General features: G+C 36.3%; 4 protein-coding genes across 6 annotated transcripts; 2 read left to right on the top strand and 2 right to left on the bottom strand.

Annotated features, from left to right (window-relative positions):
• Nucleotides 1–526: 526 nt before the first annotated feature.
• Nucleotides 527–4,275, bottom strand: LOC117790181 (4-coumarate--CoA ligase 1). Its single transcript, XM_034629506.1, has 4 exons — nucleotides 4,026–4,275; nucleotides 2,533–3,209; nucleotides 1,558–1,717; nucleotides 527–1,499 (listed from the first exon to the last, which is right to left on the bottom strand). Exons 2-4 carry the CDS (start codon nucleotides 3,201–3,203, stop codon nucleotides 696–698), a joined length of 1,635 nt encoding a protein of 544 aa, XP_034485397.1. The 5' UTR covers nucleotides 3,204–3,209; nucleotides 4,026–4,275; the 3' UTR covers nucleotides 527–695.
• A 645-nt stretch (nucleotides 4,276–4,920) lies between these two features.
• Nucleotides 4,921–6,442, top strand: LOC117791914 (mitogen-activated protein kinase p38a). 2 transcript variants are annotated; one of them, XM_034631849.1, is made up of 2 exons: nucleotides 4,921–5,113; nucleotides 5,178–6,442. In XM_034631849.1, exon 2 carries the CDS (start codon nucleotides 5,274–5,276, stop codon nucleotides 6,357–6,359), a length of 1,086 nt encoding a protein of 361 aa, XP_034487740.1. In that variant the 5' UTR covers nucleotides 4,921–5,113; nucleotides 5,178–5,273; the 3' UTR covers nucleotides 6,360–6,442. The 2 variants fall into 2 exon arrangements, with proteins under 2 accessions (XP_034487740.1, XP_034487739.1); XM_034631848.1 differs by having other exon boundaries at nucleotides 4,921–5,122.
• A 467-nt stretch (nucleotides 6,443–6,909) lies between these two features.
• LOC117792351 (serine--tRNA synthetase-like protein Slimp) lies at nucleotides 6,910–8,373 on the top strand. The gene has a single exon (XM_034632436.1). It carries the CDS (start codon nucleotides 6,960–6,962, stop codon nucleotides 8,346–8,348), a length of 1,389 nt encoding a protein of 462 aa, XP_034488327.1. The 5' UTR covers nucleotides 6,910–6,959; the 3' UTR covers nucleotides 8,349–8,373.
• A 58-nt stretch (nucleotides 8,374–8,431) lies between these two features.
• Nucleotides 8,432–19,527, bottom strand: LOC117792349 (anosmin-1). 2 transcript variants are annotated; one of them, XM_034632433.1, is made up of 7 exons: nucleotides 18,552–19,527; nucleotides 12,206–12,785; nucleotides 11,168–11,286; nucleotides 10,918–11,114; nucleotides 9,984–10,333; nucleotides 9,822–9,888; nucleotides 8,432–8,719 (listed from the first exon to the last, which is right to left on the bottom strand). In XM_034632433.1, exons 1-7 carry the CDS (start codon nucleotides 18,847–18,849, stop codon nucleotides 8,537–8,539), a joined length of 1,794 nt encoding a protein of 597 aa, XP_034488324.1. In that variant the 5' UTR covers nucleotides 18,850–19,527; the 3' UTR covers nucleotides 8,432–8,536. The 2 variants fall into 2 exon arrangements, with proteins under 2 accessions (XP_034488324.1, XP_034488325.1); XM_034632434.1 differs by lacking the exons at nucleotides 8,432–8,719; nucleotides 9,822–9,888; nucleotides 9,984–10,333 and having other exon boundaries at nucleotides 10,948–11,106.
• Nucleotides 19,528–19,612: the final 85 nt, after the last annotated feature.

Raw genomic sequence — 19,612 nt, 5'->3', positions numbered from 1 at the left:
AAGCATTTCTCTTAAATTTAAGGTTTCATACACAATAATTAGTGAACTAATGCTAGAGAACAAATGAAAAGAAAACATAAACAATATCCCGTGAGAGAGAGAATACAATATAATAAAACTAGTGTGAAACTTTTTCCCAAAAAATGTTAATTAAGCAACTATTTACAAAGCCAGAACAATGTAGTTAAATATTTCAAATATATATCTATATATACATGCATAACAAATACATAGAAGAAATATATATACATCTATAGCGAAAAGTGAAACGAAAACAATATGAGAACAATTACAAAAGAAAGATATATATAAAGAATGTTTGTTGATCGTTCTTACAGATACAATTACGTATACAAATGCAGTATGTAGTTGTATATATATGTAACATGTTATTGTTAGTTCAGACATAAACAACAAATGTAACTAAGCGTGTCTCATTTCAAATATATAGAATATATATATAATACATATTATGTATGTGACTATCTATGGAAATAGTTTTTATTTTAGATTTTAAAAAGCCAAATACAAGACAAGTATAAATCTATATTTAAAGTTTAAACACAATCCAACCAGTTGGTAGTTTATAAAACACACATTGAAAACAAAACCATAGTTTAGTAATATGTAATAATAAAGCGTAATGGAAAATTTATAAAATTTGTACAACAAATGATTTGCTACGCTTAAATAGTTTACAACTTGGACTTTGGCTTCTTCAACATGTCGCGTAGAACACGTCGCAATATTTTGCCACTGGGATTTTTGGGTATCTCATCGATGAAAATGACACCACCACGAATACGCTTGGCTGGAGAAGCACGCTCTTGCACAAATTGTATGACATCATCCTCGGTGAGTTGCACATTCGCCTGCTTGACCACAAATGCCATGGGCAGTTCACCAGCCTCTTCGTCGGGTTTGCCAATGACGGCAGCATCTTTGATCTTATCGTTGGTTAAGAGCAATGCTTCGATTTCAGCTGGTGGCACCTGGAAGCCCTTGTATTTGATCAGCTCCTTAATGCGATCCACAATAAAGAATTCGAATTCATCATCATAGTAGCCAATGTCACCAGTGTGCAGCCAGCCATCCTTAATCGCCGTCTGTGTGGACTTTGTATCGCCAATGTAGCCCTTCATGATGCCATCACCTTTGAAGCAAAGTTCACCACGTTCATTGGCACCCAAGAGTTTGCCCGTATCGGGATCAATAACCTTGGCATAGATGCCAACCTTGAGGACGCCAACGCTGCCAGGTTTGCAGAAATCATCATTCTGCACCAGCACACTCAACGTGGACTCGCTCAATCCATATCCTTGACGGATGAAGGGCACACCGATGCGCTCCTTGATCTGATCCTCAGTTTCACGGCTAAGCGGCGCAGCACCGCACAGCAGAACCATCAACGAGGACAGATCATACTTGTCCACAATGGGATGCTTGGCCAGGAAGACCATCAATGGTGGCACCATGAATGCCATCATCACACGATATTTCTGCAATTCATTTGATTTATATTAAATGATCACTTAATAATAATTTATATGTAATTACCTCAATGGCGGAGAGGAAGAGATTCTCCTCGAATTTGGGCAAGTAGACCAGACGTGTTCCCATTGTCGCAGTTGTGATGAGCGTGAGGCAACCAAAGGCATGGAACCATGGAATGACTGTCAGCAGGGTTATCTCATTGAGAGGAACCATGGTAGGTTGCCTGTTTTTAAGAAAGAAATACAAGTCAATTAAGTAACTAAAAACCTTATACGAATTGAATTACAAACAACAATCCAAAAATACTAAGAATCAAATTTAAAAAGAAAAAGGAAAATAAGACTCATGTATGCAAAAATTCGGAATAACATTTTTTTGGATCAGTATAGTTCAAGTACCCTGGTTAAAAGTATTAAAAATAACAAAAATTGTATTTCTCAAAGGTTTTAAATTTTTTTAAAGTCTAAGCGAACAAAATTATATTGTTAAGAATTTTTAAGTAGCAAGATTTACTTTACGGATGGCAAGAATCTTATTTAACAATATGAATACTAACTTAATTCAGATAATCGTCTGATTTTTTAAAAAATATATTTGATTTCAAATATTAATAAATTTTGCTCTAATTTGAATTTTCTAGTTGTGCTTTTTTTAAAAACGTTTTGCTTTCAAAAATATTTAACAAAACTCATACAGTTTTTAACAAAATATTTTTTATAACTTTACCTTCTAATTTGTTTTCCCCCAATTTTAATTTCAAAAATATTAAATAAGCACTGTGTCTAAAAACTTAAACGATCCTTGTAATTTTTAAAAGTAAGATTTTATGTAAAATATTTTTGATTTCCGATTTTGATAGCTTTTATCTTCCTAATATTATTTTCCGAATTTTTATGTCTTGATTAAAATTATCTTAATTTTGGTTTGCAAAATATTTGATAAATACTTCGGATTTGTTCTTTCTATTGTCTTTATCCTAATTGCATTGTTCCTTATTTTTGTTTTCTAATCTTCATTTTCTAATTTCTTTTAACTTACAGTTGGGAGTCGAGGGTGGCCAGGAGATTGAACTGGGTCAGCTGGACACCTTTGGGCAGCCCCGTGGTGCCCGAGGAGCAGACAATCAATGCCACATCCTCAGTTTTGTTCGCCTTGGGCGTTGTAAAATCGGGAGTCGTCTTGAACTTGTCATTGTTCATGAGATCCGAGAAGGAATGCACATTGGGATGATTGGTCGAGGTGCCGCTGAGTGCAATGATGGCCTTGACAAACTTATTGCTTTTGGCCACCTTGGCAACACGATCCACGGTAATCTTTGAGGCGAATATAACCTTTGGTTTCGACAGGTTTATGGCATGATCCACCTCACGATCCGAATACGTGACATTCAAGGGCGCCACAGTGGCACCCACTGCAAAGCCCGCAAACATGGCAATGGCAAATCCAACGCTATTCTCACTGGACAGTCCAACGACATCGTTATGCTTGACACCCAGTTTCTGTAGGATTTGTGCCAATCTCACAATCGAATCATACATGAACTTTGCACTATATTCAGTGCCAGATACCGCATCAATCATCACCGTCTGGTCACCAAAGCTCTTGTACTGATCCAACACATATTGTCCCAGGGAGCGATAGCTCTGTGCCACCTGGCTGGGAATGGGGCCTCCAAAAACGATATTACCGGGCAACAACTGCGAAGTCATGATGAGCTGCAAGTACAAGGTAGAAATGCCGGGTCACAGGGTGTCTTCTACTTACATATCGGAAGCATTTAATTATTTTTACTATATAAACTATTAATTTATATTTATTTTAATACAATAAAGAGTATATCTATTTCATTGTTTTTTTTAATAATTAATAAATCTCAATTATAATTGATAATTTATTTTTTTAGTTCTAAAAACTATAAGACTCATAAAATAATAAAAATATATTAATGTTTCATATATTTAAAATAAAAATTACAAAATAATGTTTTTTTGTTTTTGCAAAATAAAATATGTGATATTTGATACTTGATATACTGTGTACAGTTAATCAAATAATTGTTGTTGATAGAAAAAAAATATTCACATATTTCTTTTTAAAAAATACGTTTATTCAATGCAACACATAATTTATTTTTTTACGTGTATTAAAAACCAAGATCAACTATAGCAAATTATAGAAGGCATGCAAACTAGAAAATATATGAAAACGTGAATTTTGTCAAGAAATGTATTTGACCAACTGTATATATTTATTTGGTGGAATACCCTTTGAACCGCCTTGGCGAGCTATCTTATCGAGCACTGAGATTGAGATACTCTCTCTGTGTGTGGTTTAAGTTAATCGATTTCGAAACTGCTATCTATAATATAAGTAAGTATGCATATTTTAGATTTGAGGGCCGTTCCAAAGGTCAGGCCGGTTTGTCTATGATAATTTTGGAGGACATCTCTCTCTGATGCCTCAGTATCATCACAATTGCTAAGTACATATCTTGAATTGCAACTACTTAAACTTTATTTTATCGTACTTACTCGACGTAATTTTATAGGTTACAACTGCAGGCGAATGACAAGAGAGAGAGAGAGAATTGGACACACTCCCGTTTGTTTGCGGCTTCGACGACCAACTGTTTTTGACCGCACAGTGTACGCGGATCCAGAGTTTCAATTTAAATGGCACGATTAGATTAATGAGATAAGCTTAGTGTACATCGCGCAGGCGCTTTAGGTAACTATTCGCTGATTTAAAATATTTAAAAGTAGTTAAGCACACATATATGTATATGCACTATGGGCCAGCCTACTTTGCAAATATTGTAATTGAGAGCGAGAGCGTTGACTATTGTAACATGTTATTCATGTTTACCCTGTTAACAGCTGATTGAATTTGCGTCGCCAGCCCTATTTAATCGAATTCAATTATCGATAAGTTTTTAATTGAATTTTTAATATTTGCTTATCAGCAATAGATAAATTGTGAGGTAAAGTTCAACTTTATCTATTTCCGTTTCCAATCACATAACTTTACTGACGTTTTAAATAGTTATTTATGATATGGCTATTAAAATTAGAAAATTAAAATTTGAAATTAATAACATAATGAATCTTACAGTGTCCGTTATTATAAATACTGCTCAAAATGGCTCTGTTTTACTCACTTGGTTATGTTATAATTTACACTGTTTTTTAAACAGTGAACTGCATTTTTAATTAAAATATGCGCCTTATTAGACAAATTGCAAGAAAAGACTGCCTAGAAAATATTTATCATACTATTTAATTAAAAGCAGTTGTAGTTTATAATTGCTAGAATGGCGTAAAAACGCTGCTTTGGCAACACTGCCTCAAGATAAGTGTTTGCTGTTAATAACATTTTAAGATTATGTTAATTATCTTGTTTTTTTTTTTTGTTTTTATTAAGCAGCCATGACGCATTAATTGGTCGCTGCTTATAACAATAATAAGCTGAATTTTTGTTCAATTTTATAAAATTAAAATAACATAAATAAGGACATGCAAGCCAGCAGAAGCGTTTGATTAACTGAGAACAATTCTTAAGGATCAGTTAATAACAGTGTTAAAAGTAATCACACAACACACACACGCACACATACACAAACGTAAGTAAGGTCTGTAGATTGTAAACCACCCATAAGAATGAAGTATTAATACTTTGTTTGATAGTGCTGACAGGAAACCCGATCAAGATAAACGTAATCAGTTATTTTTGGTTTCGTATTGCGTACTTAAAAATCAAATATCTTCAGTTGGCAGCTAAAAATGCAAAAGTTTTACAAATTGGATATTAATCGTACGGAATGGGAAGTGCCGGAAATATACCAGCAGTTGCAGGTGGTGGGATCGGGTGCCTACGGACAGGTGTGTAAGGCAACAGTGCGAGGGAGCAACATGCATGTGGCGATTAAGAAACTCTCCCGTCCCTTTCAATCGACGGTGCATGCGAAGCGAACCTATCGGGAATTAATGCTGTTAAAGCATATGGATCATGAGAATGTTATTGGTCTGCTGGACATATTTCATCCACATTCACCGCAGTCTACACTGGAAGATTTTCAGCATGTGTATCTGGTGACGCATCTAATGGATGCGGATCTCAATAATATTATAAAAATGCAAAATCTATCGGATGATCATGTACAATTCTTGGTGTATCAAATACTACGAGGTCTGAAATATATACATAGTGCCGGGATCATACATCGGGATTTGAAGCCATCCAATATTGCCGTAAATGAGGATTGTGAGTTGCGTATTTTGGATTTCGGTTTGGCGCGACCGACGGAGAATGAGATGACGGGTTATGTGGCCACCAGATGGTATCGTGCTCCCGAAATCATGCTCAACTGGATGCATTATAGTCAGACTGTCGATATTTGGTCGGTGGGTTGTATTATGGCCGAGCTGATAACACGTCGTACACTCTTTCCCGGCACCGATCACATTCATCAGCTGAATCTGATTATGGAAATGCTCGGCACTCCGCCCGATGATTTCATGAAGAAAATATCTTCGGATAATGCACGCAATTATATACAATCCCTGCCGCCGATGAAACGTACAAACTTTAATGATATTTTCAAGAATGCCAATCCTCTGGCCGTTGATCTATTAGAGAAAATGCTGGAGTTGGATGCGGACAAACGTATTACGGCCGAGCAGGCACTTGCTCATCCCTATCTGCAGAAATACGCCGATCCAAGCGATGAACGTATATCGCCGCATTATGATCAAAGCTTTGAGGATATGAATATCTCTGTGGAAAAATGGAAGGAGCTCGTCTATAAGGAAGTTATTAACTTTAAGCCACCTCCGTCCTTTGCCGAAGTACTTCAAGGCATCAAGTGATAGGTGAAAAACACATTCATGACTGCCAAGTATTAGCCACAAAACGTTTATCAAAAACAACAAATGAATTTGTTCAAAAAATTACCAGATAGTCTTTTTTCATATTTTTGTGTTATGTTTTAAATGTACATATATTGTTCTTGTTTGATCTTTGTTTATTAAATTAGTTTTTTTTAATTAACAAACAGTAGTGTGTCTTAATTTTTATAGTATATTTAATTACATATCTGGTGTAATTTTTTTTTTTACATCTTTTACATTATTAAATATATATAAAATATTAATAACAAAACATAACTGATTATTTAAAATAGTCAGATATCCGGCCAAATAAAATTTTTCAATTTTTTTAGCAGTCAACTTAACCAAAAAATCGCTAAGTTGGCAACAGTGGTTTTAGAGCTGTTTTTTAAATGTCTGCTAATAACGTTATGTTATTGTCTTCCAAGTAACATTTCTGATATGTCACTGGTGAGCTAGCTAACAGAGTTGAGCAAGCACTCATCGCTAACAGAGAACAGCTGATTGCGCTTATCTCTATTAAAGAGAAAAACAGCTGATTGTAAAATAATTTTATTTTTGTTATTTAAAAATTGAGCCATGTTAAGCTTACGTCGTTTAGCACAAAGTTGTTTTACTAATAAACGACACATATCCGCACTTTATATAACCGGCGATAAGGCAAATGAGAACTATGTAACACTGCAGCCTTATTTGGACTTTGCCGGCACATTTCGAGATCGTGCAACTTTGGAGCAGAGCATCGCCAGCCGTGGTCTGGACATTAAACTGGAAACAGTACTCCAAAAGTACCAACAATATCAGACACATCATGAGCAACTGCAGCGGCTGCACGAGGAGCGTGATTTGATATCAAAACAACTGAAATCGGGAGTAAAGGAAGGCAAGGAAGAGGAGCAACTAAAGACTTTACGGGAGCGTGGCAAAGCGTTGCGCAATGAGGTCAAAGCAATCAAGCTAAAATTGTATCCCATTGAGGATGATTTCATACATGACTTTCTGCAGCTGCCCAATCGTCTGCACGCTCAGTGTCCGCCCAAGGATCAGCTGAAACTCATCTATCGCCATGGAGTGCCTGAAAAAAACAGACAAATCACTTGCCACTTGGAGCACACGGAACTGCTGCATTTTATAGACAACAATCGTTACTATCTGTTGGAGCAGGCAGCACATTTCGACATAAATGCCATGCAGGCATTAACAAATTATTTGGTTACCCGGGGGGATTTTATTCCCACCTCCAATCCGGACTTTGTGCGCTGTGTGCTGCTGGAGGCGAATGCCACGCCCCTGGCGCATTATCATCTCGTTAAAGAGGAGCATTTGCAGAATAAATTAAATGTGGCTTATTTAACGGGCGGCGGTGCTTTTGAGAGTTTCCTGGGTGCCATGACGAAACTCTGTGTTTATCCATCGGTGCTTCCCCTGAAATACGTTGCCTGTGGACGCAGCTATAACCGCGAGGAGGGAAAACTCTATGGACCCACGGCAAGTCTCTATACGGCCACCCAAACAAATGCCGTGCAGAGTTTTGTGGCCACTTTGAAAGCTGAAGAAGCCGAAGAACAAATGGAGCAGCTGCTTAATTTGGCCATAGATTTCTACAAAGCACTGGATGTGCCCTTCCGTGTGACTTACAGCCCGGCGGATAGTTTGACGCCTTCGGAAACACTCCGTGCCAGCCTGGAGGTTTATGCGCCATCTTTGAAGCGTTATATTACAGTGGGACGCATCAGCAACTATGGCAACTTTGTCTCCAAGCGTATTCTCTTCAGCTCAAGACGTGAGAAACACTATGATTTCCTACATCTGGTGGGCGGACCTTTACTATATACCACAAAACTGATTGGAGCACTCATAGAGCTGGGTGTTGATCTGAAAACCTGTCAATTATTGGGCAAACCGAGCTCACAACAAATGACACAGCAACAAAAGGATTTGCAAGAGTTTAAGGATCTTTTCAAATAAATAAAGTTCCTTGCGAAACATTTTATTATTGTTACTCGTATCTTAAATTTAACAATAAGTAAAAAAAGTTAAGTCAATAGATACAATTATTTACAAGCTAGTGTAATCTCATGGTCTATAAGGCATACAAATACCACCATCATCATTATTATTATTATCATCTTCATTATCATGATCATCGACTAGAATTAATCGCTGCATCTGATTTGCATTTTGGGAAAACGCTTTCGAAAATTGTCGCACTTGGGCGTTGTGAATGTGAACGCGTTCCGGTTGTCATCCAATACGGAATTGGGATTGGGATTTGGACGTAATGCTTTCAGCACGTAAGTTGTATTATACTTCAATTTGCTAAACTCCAGCGAATCTTTCTGTAATGTAGAATAAGTGAAATGGAGTTAGTTCATCTTACTTTCATCGATTCTTTCTTCTGATTGCTCTATTTTAAAACTCTTTTCCATTCTTTCTTCCTACCAATCTTAAGTTAAATTATTCAAACAGATCAAATTTTGTTTTTAGAAACGATACATCGAAAATTAAGTTTTAGTATGGAAAAATTTTTTATTTGTTAAAATATCTTAACTAAACTGATAGAATATGCAATTGGGCTGATATTATACATCCTGACCAAATTTGGTTCAAATCGGTCCACTGTATCATATAGCTGCAATGGAGACGCTCATTCAAAAATCAAGGCTTAGTATAAAAAAGTTTTTTGTTTTTTGAGATATCTTAACCAAACTGATAGAATATGCATTTAACTTGGTTTTGTCCATCCTGGCTGAAGTTCGTTTAAATCTGTCAAATATATCATATAGCTGTCATACGACCGATCGGTCAAAAATCAACTTTTAGTATGAAAAAGTTTTTTGTTTTTTGAGATATACTAACCAAACTGTTAGAATATGTCTTTGAGTTGGTTTTGTATATTGTAACCAAATTTGGTTAAATTCGGATCCATATATTACATAGCCGTCATAGGAAGAATTGGTCGAAAATCAACCTCAGTACAGAGAAACTGGGCACAGGGTATCCCACTGTCGAGGGTGCTCGACTGCAACCGCCCACTGGTTTTTATATTGGGACTATTTATAAATTTGCCCACATCCTTTCTTCACTTCTTCAAGTTATAAATTCAATATTAATTTTTTTTTTTAACCATTCTATCTATTTTCATGATCTTTTTTTCTTACTCAAGTTTATTACTCCCTTTACGAAATATTGAAAATAAACCTACACTCTTACATGATGTATTCCTTTTATGAAATTAAATATCTCACACGTCATTGGCACATGACAATTGGTCAATTGTTCTTGGCGCCTGCCTTAAAACGTGTTTCACGTGTTAATTAATAAACTACAAATTGAAATTGAAATGGAAATGGAAATGGACACCGATGATTTGCCTAATGAATTCACGGGTGGCATGAAACAAACTCGTGGCATGAACTTGAGATTTATTATTGTACTTACTTTGACGCGAATTGCGCTGAACTCGCGTTGTTCGCAGTTCGTTTCTTGGGGGCACAATTCGTAGACTCTGGCAAATGGAAAAGGCAACAAATATTGTTTGTAAACAACAATCGCAATGACATGAATAACATGTGTAAAAGCCAAAGGGAAACATTTACTCACTTCTCCTTGTGTGGCTGAAATCCCAAAATCTGCACAATCATGCCAAATTTCCGGTTCAACCGGAAACGTACTTCATAGGACGCACTATTCAACTCCGCAGCGGACGTTGTGCTGTGTATCGTTGGCGTGGAACTAATCTCCGAGAGACCATGATGATTTCTATGTCGGATGCCGTTGTGTGTGCTGCAATCCAAAGCTCCGAATGGATCCACGGGTGCCTGAAGTGTTGTATTATACAGCAACGACTTCTTGTCCGACTTTAAACGTCTCGAGCCGCTGATGGACATGGCCTGCACTTGGATGTAGTACGAGGAGTTGGGTTTCAGTCTCTCGATCTCAAATTGATGCGTCTATAAGGAAAAATTCGAAAAAACCAAGTTAAATTAATTAAATGTCATAGATCTTTGCATACACTGTTAGTCAAGAAAGTGTCTTGACAAAAACCACACTTTCCTTATGTTATTTGGCAAAAAAAAACTTTTTCGACCGATGTTTCCTATATCAGCTATTTGCTATAGTAGACCGATTTGCACCAACTTCAGTCAGGATGTATAAGACCAATCTAAATGCAAATGCTATTAGTTGGGTTACGTTATCTCATAAATCAAAAAAATGTTTCATACTAAAACTTGATTTTCGACCAATCTTTCCTATGGCAGCCATATGATATAGAGGTCCGAACCAAAAATAAAAACAAAATTCATCTGCGTTCGGCATACACGAACCCACATACCAAATTTTAAGTCTCTAGCTCTTATGGTCTCTGAGATCGACGCGTTCAATCAGACGGACAGACAGACGGACAGACAGACGGACAATTTAAATGGTCAATAGGTTTTAAACCATATATGCATTTTTTTCTTTTTTTTGTCATATTTACTTGACCAAGTGTATTTACATTATAATATGTCAGTTAAAGATCATCAAGACTTACATCCTTGACGTGGGCCTCGTGTTTTATGAGAGATCCCCCATCGCTGCTCACGTAGAGCGACCAGATAATTTTATATTTTTCCACTGGAAGATTTGACTTGGATGGACACCAAACGAGCTTGACACTCATATAATGTCTTCCATCATATTGCTTGGAAATGATCTTCAAATCATTGGGAGCCTTGGGTGGCTTCGGATCTGTAAAGTTGTAGAATTTGAAAGGGGTTAAGTGAATCTTGAGGTGTACTTACTGCTGGCCAAGGTGAAGGCATGCGACGGTTGCGAGTAACCACGGAATCCATAGGCATTGACAGCTGCCACTCTCACCTGGTACCAACGACCTGGACGTATATTAAAGAAGATATCCATGCTGTAAATAGAGAACAGGGATTGCCAGACATGGCTTGATTAAGTCTCAGGAATCAGCGATCGCAAATAACAGTACACATAAATTCTGTCACTAGACCGAACATCAGTGGTTTTTATATTTTTATATTATTTTATTCTGTGTTAAGCAATAAAATAAAAGTGTCTGAGCAGTAACAACACAGAAAGACACTTTGTACAAGCTCCCAAAATATATGTTTCTTTTAAGAGCAAAATGAAATAAGTGGAATATGAAAGTGTTAAGGTTGTCCTTAATTTTATAAAAAAAATTTTTTTATTATTTTACTAGCAACAAAATAATTGACTCAACAATTTTTTATTTGAAAATTTATAATAGTAGTTACGGTCCCTGACAAAAACGCAACAAAACACTTTAGAATTGTTTTCTTTTTTTGGAAAAATAATGTAGTGAAAAATATTAAAAAAAAGGTTTTTGCTTGGGCAGAAGTAAACTGAACACAGGATTTAATACGCAATTTTATTATTTTTGATTTGTCCGAAAATAATAGTTTCTTTTTTTGAGATAGCCTTAAAGTAAGTTTCAAAATTTGAAAAAGTGTTTTTACAATGACAATAGAACACAGAATCCAAAGCTCATATATAGTTCAGTTTATATATATATGATATATCTAAAAGTACAGCCATTTTTGAGACCCATATAAAATAAGGATTAGAGTCTAAGAAGTGTATGAATGGATCTTGATGTTTGACTCAGTTGAGGTGACTGAAAAAACCAGAAAAGTGAGGATACGAATTTGAAAGTGTTTGAGCAATAACAAGAAAACATAGCACAAAATTTCTTTCAGTTTACTTGATGTGTTAGAAAATAGCAGTTACTTTTTTGAAACCACCTCAAAGTGAGGATCAATATTTGCGACCTGTGCCGGGATTTGAGTACCTACAATTTGCTGTGTCCGTCTGTGGTTTCCAGTATCTTCTCCACCTGCTGCGACTGCCAGGCGCCCAGTTTGCGTGTCGCAAAGAGACGTCCGATATGGGAACGCACCTCCACATGGAAATAGTATGGCAACAAGGATGACTTGATGGTCAGCTCCACTTTGTGACTGCGTGGCAGTTTATAACGCAAGATCTGCGGTATAGGCGGCAACTGTGTGGCATTGCGGAGACCCAGAGCCTCCACACAAATGGGACCACAAGTGGAGGCACAACATTTGTGCACCTCAATGCAGTCATGATCATGGCCACAATTATCTAGACACGACAGACGGGCCTGTCTCGAGAGGAGCATGCTGCTGGGACAACTCCCAGCTCTTGGAGCACGCAACAATTCCAATTTGCAGTGATCGAGACAACGCTGGGATTGAGTGCTATTCTCACAGCGTGCCAGGCACTGCAACTCAATGATCTTGTCCTTGATGTCCGTGCTGTCGCGGTGCATCGAGAGAGTCTCCATCATGGAGACATGAGTGGAGAGCAGGGCCAGCGCCAGCATGATCAGCATCTTGTTACCGGGGTTCCTATCTGTTGAAAGATTTAAAACAAATATCAGATATTTTGAGTATTTTTTAATAAAATTTGTATGATCCTTTAAGTAAAAATTTAATTGATCATGAGTATTTTTTTATAAATTTAGTTAATATACTGCTTGGTTATATTTTGAGTTTTATTCAATAGAAATTGTATGATCCTTTAAGTACAAATTGAATTGAAAATGTTTAAACAGAAATTAAAAAATGTGAACCATAGATCATGAGTATTTTTTTATAAATTTAGTTAACATACTGCTTGGTTTTATTTTAAGTATTTTTCAATAGACTTTGTATGAACCTTTAAGTACAAATTGAATTGAAAATGTTTAAATACAAATTTAAAAAATTTAAACCATAGATTATGAGTATTTTTTATAAACTAAGCTTATATACGACTTGGTTTAAAATGTACGTGTATTCGAGCTTGACTTTTATGTCTTTTACAAAAAAAAAAAAACAAAAATTACACTAATTTTGAATTTTTTTTTGAAACTGTCTGTGTATACGTTGCATTTATTTATTGAATCATCTCCATAGAGCGACTTATAATAAGTAAGTTGTTAGGAACTTTGGAACTATTTGTTTTACCTTTTTGCTTCAAAATTCATGTATTTATTCAATAATAAGTTTTAATAATTGTTATTTTGAGTCCCTAGTTTGTACCTCTCGATCTTTCAGGTGGGTCGATCTCTTGATCTGCAATCTGCAATAATGTTTGATGATCATCTCTTTTTTTCTCCCTCTCTTTCTCACTGCCACTCCCTCTGTCTCTTTTACTCATCACATTCCCCGTGCATTCATAATTAACAGCATGTATGTTGATTATGCTGAAGGATCGACCGATCGCTCTAACCGGTTTATTCCATTCCATTTCTGCCTGTCTTCCTGCCTCTCTGACTGACCAACTAACTAATCATTCTTTGCATTTTGAGCCCCTCCTCCTCCTTCTCCTCTTTCCTCTTCTACTGCTTCTCCTTCTCTAGTGCAAGCAATGAAAATGCAAAAATACATAAATGTATCTCAAGTGCTTGACAGGACTTCAAAGCGCGCATCACGGTGCGTGCCATGAACGCAACCGCCAGACGGACAGATGGACAGACGAACCAATGGACACATAGACCAACTGCGAAACCATTCACACTACCCTCGAAATGATAATCTCAATGATACCCTACAAATTGGACTCATGCCAAACTGGACGTACATTTGACATCTGAATTGATTTTACCTGATATAGTTATTAGTACAAAACAACACTTTAAATTTAATTTTGAGACCTTTCATTTTCTTGTAAAAGTTCGTGTTAAATCGAACAAAAATTTTGACTTGTAAACTTGCTAAGTCCACAGTCTGACCAACTTCATATTGACATAACTTTGACAAAACTTAACCGATTTTTATACGGAATGTCATTTTGATCATGATTTGGAATCTTAATTCATTCTGCATTCAAATTTAATTAATTTTGTAAAAAAAATTATTTTTCTCTAAATCTTGGATTTGTTGCTAAGGGTCCCCCCTTTGGAATTTTGAAATTTGAATATTTTAAATCTCCAGTTTTCACTTTTAATCAACTCATTATAGCGTAATTAGTAAAAAACAACACTTTAAACTTGATTCTGAAACCTTTCATTTTTCTGTAAAAAAATCAAGTAAAATTGGACAAAAATTTGGACTTGTAAAGTTGCTAGATCAACAGTTGGACCTGCTTCAAATTATCATAACTTTCTCAAAACAAGACCGATCTTTATGCGGAATGTCATTTTAATCAATGTGTGACCTCCTATTGCTTACTGCATTTAAATTGAATTAATTTATTTAAAAAAATATTTCACCCCTAGATTTAGGAGTCGATTTTAATGCAAAGACCTCCTTAGGAATTTTGGAGATTTTAAGACGAGTAAATTTCCGATTAAATGTATGTCCTTCGTGTTCCTTTGATATTAACCCCTATACAACTTATGTTATTCATGCTTACATCAAATTCTAAGTTGTCTTTTTAAGCATTTTTAATTAGCTAAGCTAAGGCTCTAAATATCTCCCATTAAGTTCCCATTAAATCTCTCCTTAAGTTAAATTTATCACTAAATAAATCAATAAAATTTACTGATAGCTATAAGCTGGGAATGCAGTTGAATTCCTGATGTAGAAGATCTGCACTTGACAGTGGCCTTAACCGCATTCCAGAGACAAACCTTTTATTGAAATTGGCATGCAGCTTATGCGAACCATTTATAGGGTATTTAGCACGCAAATGGGAAACTAATGTTTTATGGTTAGCTCGATGCGTGAGCAAGTGTGTGTGTGTGTGTTTGTTGTTGTTGTTGCGTGTGAATGCGCAGCAAAAAGAAAACTGCAACAACGATGACGATGAGGATGATGAGGATGAGAATGACGATGATGAGGATGAATGTGCGCATGCAAGTGGATGTCACCAGATTCAGATTCACAGGCAGCGATCTCATCACAGAAGCCCAGGCAGCAGATGCCGCACATGCCACAAGACGATACAGATACAGATACAGACACTCTGTGAGAAGAGACAGACTGACAGACCGACAAACAGACAGACGGACGGACAGACGTTCAGACGACTGAACGATCCACAATGGCACATTTAAGAACAGTAAGTGGCAAAAATCTACAACTGTTAAGAAATCAGTCTGAAGTTTAGAAAATATATTTGACACACTTTAAAATTTTCAAAAATTATTTAATATTGAATAATTGGATACAAATATTAGCGGACTAAAAATCTCTAATCGGACAAAATGGTAACCATATTTTTTTGTACATAGCTTATTGAATATTTGAATTGTATATAAAAATCAAATCTGCCTTGAGCTGGAAAAGTACCCAAAAAGACAGGCTCATATGATAAAAAAATGTTTGTTTTTTTTTTCAAAATTTTAAATTATTTTTATCGAGCAAACTTGAAATATAAATCAATTAACATAAATAAGTAGATTTAATACTAGATCTTAGATCGATTTAAAGATTTACTGATTCAAATTTAGCCTTGTAAGGCGATTTTTTCTCGTTTAGAATTTTTCTTTAAATATCTTAACTTAGAAGAGATGATACTAAAAATATAAAATCATCTCCATAAATTACTAAAACCAATTCTTGATCTAATCACATCAATATACTTGTCAAACGGATTTTTGCCAAGTACTTTTGCAAAATGTTCCATAGTGCGATCTCTTTGCTGCAGCAGAGACAGAGAGATGCAGCAGGAGGAGGGGAGGCTGAGTTCCAACTGAGGGACATTAAGCGACAAATGAATGTGCGACAACAACAACAACAACAAGAAAAAGAACCCGACTGCTGCTGCCGATGACAACAAGATGAAATGCAGCAAGTTCCGCGAAAAGCAAAAATTTGCAACAAAATTGGGCAGTAAAGCCTGTCAAAAGCAGCGCTGTCACAGCGATGCAATCAAATGGAATGAGGCGAGGCAGTGGCAGAGGCAGCGCAGTCAGCAGCGCAGCAGCCAGGACTGCCTCTCTTTTGCCGTCTCTCTTGCTGTCTGCTTTGCTTGTCGTCTCGCTGTCTGACTGCTTCGCTGCCGCTGCCGCAGTCGCTGCGTAGTAGCAATTAATTGCTTTTAACGATTCAAAAATTCAAAATTACTTTTTATGCTGCACACACACACTCACACACACATGCACACGTGTGACGAAGAGAGTGCAAAAGCGCGCGCTCTCGCAAGAGAGCAGCAGCGTTGGGGTTGGGGAGAGTGGAGGGAAGTAACAATCTGTTACTAACAGATCCGGATCGATTTCGTCGCTGCTGCTATGATAAATCGTTGGTGGTAGCTTTTGTCTCTCTCTCTCTCTCTCGCTCTGTTTCTTCAACTTAGCACAATAGCCGCAGGTTCAGTTAGCAACTGCGACGTCGACTTAGACTGCGACAGCGACTGCGACTGCGACACTGGCACTGGGCGACAATGGCCAAAGCAGCGAAGCATCAACAACAGTGTGTAATATGATGCAAATCGTTTAACACTTTGACCAACAACAACAACGATGCAGAGTAGCTACTACAACAACAACAACAGCAACGTCAGAGTCAGCGTCATCCTCGTCGCATTGTTGCTGCTGCTGCTGCTCCTCAAGTGCAGTGGCAGAGTCGCACATAAAAAAGTGTTTACGTTTAAGTAAACCCCAAAGAAGAGCAAAGTAAACTACCAAAAGGGGGAGGTGGGGGCACTCAACATTTCAGCTTATACGAATAGCAAATACTCTGCAAATTTGCATATTTTAATTTTTTTGTTGCAGGAAATTAATTTAATACATATTTAATTTAATTTCTTTATAAAAATAATGCAAAAATTATAAAAATGTTTCCACTAATTGTTCCCTTAAATTATAAAACTTGTATAAATGAAATACACATCATAAGTCATTTAAATTCTTTGCAAAACAATTTGAAAAAATAATTCAAATTTGAACAAAAAGTTTCCACTAAAAAGATAACCTGTAAAAACATAATTAGTTTAAAGTCCCTTCACTTATTGAAGAATAAACTTGTGTCAATAAAAGCATTAAAATTCTTTTCAAATTAACTGTACAATTCTACAAATTTTCCTAAGCTTTGTAAGGATTAACTTGTGTTAACTGAAACAACATTTTTAATTTAATTTTTTTCTTTAATTTGAGTATAATAAATCTTTTTTTCACTTATTATAAATTATTAATAATGTTGTAATTTAATTACCATATTGGGAACTCTATTTTTTACCTCATAATAATGAAAATGAATGCTTCACATTGTGCTATTGGAAACGTACTGAAAGTTAATACATTAGCCCATTTATGGAATACAAAAGCTCAACTGAACAAGGAAATGACTCGAAATGGTTTCAAATTCTAGTCTTAAATTTGAAGAGTCTCTCAAGGTTCAGGTTCAGGGCATGAATATTGGGTGCCACATTACTTCCGATGCAGTGAAAAGAGTATGACAATGACTGCTTTGCCAGGGCAAATAAGTGTACACTCTGAAAAATATTTCAATCTAAAATTAGCTACGTCTGTACTTGAATTTATTCCATTTAGTTCTTACAATTTTAAGATTGCTGTGTTTTAAAATTTTATCAAGTATTTAATTTAATATTCCATTCCTATAACAGCTATATAATATAATAGCCCGATTTTAACCAAACTTAGTCGGAGTATACAAGACTTTGACAAATATAAGTTCTGTTGGTTTGGTTTTGTTACCTCCAAAAACAACAGAGTTTTTTATACTAAATTAATAAGATTTTGATGTACTGAAAATAGTTTCAAACTATTAGTTTGTTTTAAGATGGAAATGGCGAATGCTTTGTACTAGAAAACTACATTTTAGGATTAGTTCAAGAGTTTTGTGTACTTCCAAATTCTTATGATAAGATTTCTAAGATTGCGAAAAGTGAATTTAAAATGAGTTTTTTGTACTGGGTTTTGAAGGTTCTGCATTCAGTCAGCTTTTGAGAACGCTTGTAATTGAATACGAGTATCTCCTGCTTAAGTACCAAAATCTTTTTTTTTCTCTGAGTGTATGCATGTGGTATGGGCAATGCGGCGTTGCATGTCACCATTCGCATCCCCATCCTCAGACCCTGCACCCCACCCCCCAGCATACTTACCCCCACCAATGATCGCAATTAGCACGAAGGCAATCTCATTTTACGCCGACCAAATTGCGCAAATGGCAAGCAAACGAACCGAGCAAGACTTATTTTTATTTTTTTTTTGTTTTCTTATTTTTTACTTACACTTGCTGCACAAAGAGCGGGAATGCCACCAACACCAGAGGTACCACCCTAGAGGTACCACCCGAAAAAAACGTTGTCTACACGGAGAGTGGCCCTTGACTCTGAAATCGATCGTTGATCGTGATTTATTATTGAATTTGATTAAAGATTTGCGTGTGAACTGCGCGTACAAAATCTGTTGGAGACTCGCGTGACCAAAACGACAGACCGACTGACCGACCGACAGACCGTACGACCGTCCCGTTGCACCCACAAAGACTGACTGACACACTGAACTGAACCGGGCAGCCAATTGCATTGCATCTGGGATGCTGAAGAGCCGAACAAACGTTCGCTCACGCACAGCCGAACAGTTTCGCTTCGGCTTCGTGTTCGTGTTCGGTTCGGTTCGGTTTTGTGGCTCTCTCTTGGCGCTCACAAAAGCTTGTGCTCCAATTGTGTCGCATGTGGCACCAAAAACAAAAGATCACATTATTTATGCATGCATTTAGTGTGTATGTAATGCTGCACTGCTTTGTCGTGCCGTCTCTGTCTTGCCATTCATTCAGTGTTTCATTTAAGGACGCACACACACACGCACACACACATAGATATAGAAATATAAGTGTGTTTGTGTAGTGAGAACACTTGTTATTGTTTTTGCATGCACCAATTAATTTATTTTTACAAAAGTAACATAAATATGCATATGTGTGTTTATGAGTGTATATGTGTGTACATTAGGGTGCAACGATTTGTATGTACCCAAAAAATTTTAAAAAAGTAAGCCGAATTTAAAAATCTACGGCCAATTCCAAGACCAATTCCTGGTCCCCGCTTTTGAGTTGAAAAATGGTTTAATTTTTGAAATTTTTAGCATATCTTTAGTTTTTTTAGTTCGATCCTAACAAGATTGGTATCAAAACTCTTGTTAGAACCAGGACTTTCAAAATTGCTTAGAATCAAATAAACTAATTGTCCTTAGAACTATGTATTCTTTGTGAAATCATTTTAGAATTGATCGTATTGGTGTTATCGAATTTGGGTTACCATATTTTGTGTGAAAAAATCATTGCACCCCA

The sequence above is a fragment of the Drosophila innubila genome, assembly GCF_004354385.1.
Source record: "Drosophila innubila isolate TH190305 chromosome 3R unlocalized genomic scaffold, UK_Dinn_1.0 2_E_3R, whole genome shotgun sequence".
NCBI classification, from domain to species: Eukaryota; Metazoa; Arthropoda; class Insecta; order Diptera; family Drosophilidae; genus Drosophila; species Drosophila innubila.
The sequence above is the reverse complement of the archived record's forward strand: the minus strand, read 5'-3'. Positions and strand labels throughout refer to the sequence as shown.

What these genes read in the sequence shown, in the direction of transcription:
- LOC117790181 (XM_034629506.1), bottom strand. Translation starts at nt 3,203, where the DNA reads ATGACTTCGCAGTTGTTGCCCGGTAATATCGTTTTTGGAGGCCCCATT. An exon ending in GCCACCCTCGACTCCCAACT is followed by an intron (nt 1,718 to 2,532) that starts GTAAGTTAAAAG and finishes TCTTAAAAACAG; the next exon opens with GCAACCTACCATGGTTCCTC. An exon ending in TCTTCCTCTCCGCCATTGAG is followed by an intron (nt 1,500 to 1,557) that starts GTAATTACATAT and finishes AATGAATTGCAG; the next exon opens with AAATATCGTGTGATGATGGC.
- LOC117792349 (XM_034632433.1), bottom strand. Translation starts at nt 18,849, where the DNA reads ATGCAATTGGCTGCCCGGTTCAGTTCAGTGTGTCAGTCAGTCTTTGTG. An exon ending in TTTCAGCCACACAAGGAGAA is followed by an intron (nt 9,889 to 9,983) that starts GTGAGTAAATGT and finishes TCCATTTGCCAG; the next exon opens with AGTCTACGAATTGTGCCCCC. An exon ending in TCAGCGCAATTCGCGTCAAA is followed by an intron (nt 8,720 to 9,821) that starts GTAAGTACAATA and finishes TCTACATTACAG; the next exon opens with AAAGATTCGCTGGAGTTTAG.
- LOC117792351 (XM_034632436.1), top strand. Translation starts at nt 6,960, where the DNA reads ATGTTAAGCTTACGTCGTTTAGCACAAAGTTGTTTTACTAATAAACGA.
- LOC117791914 (XM_034631849.1), top strand. Translation starts at nt 5,274, where the DNA reads ATGCAAAAGTTTTACAAATTGGATATTAATCGTACGGAATGGGAAGTG.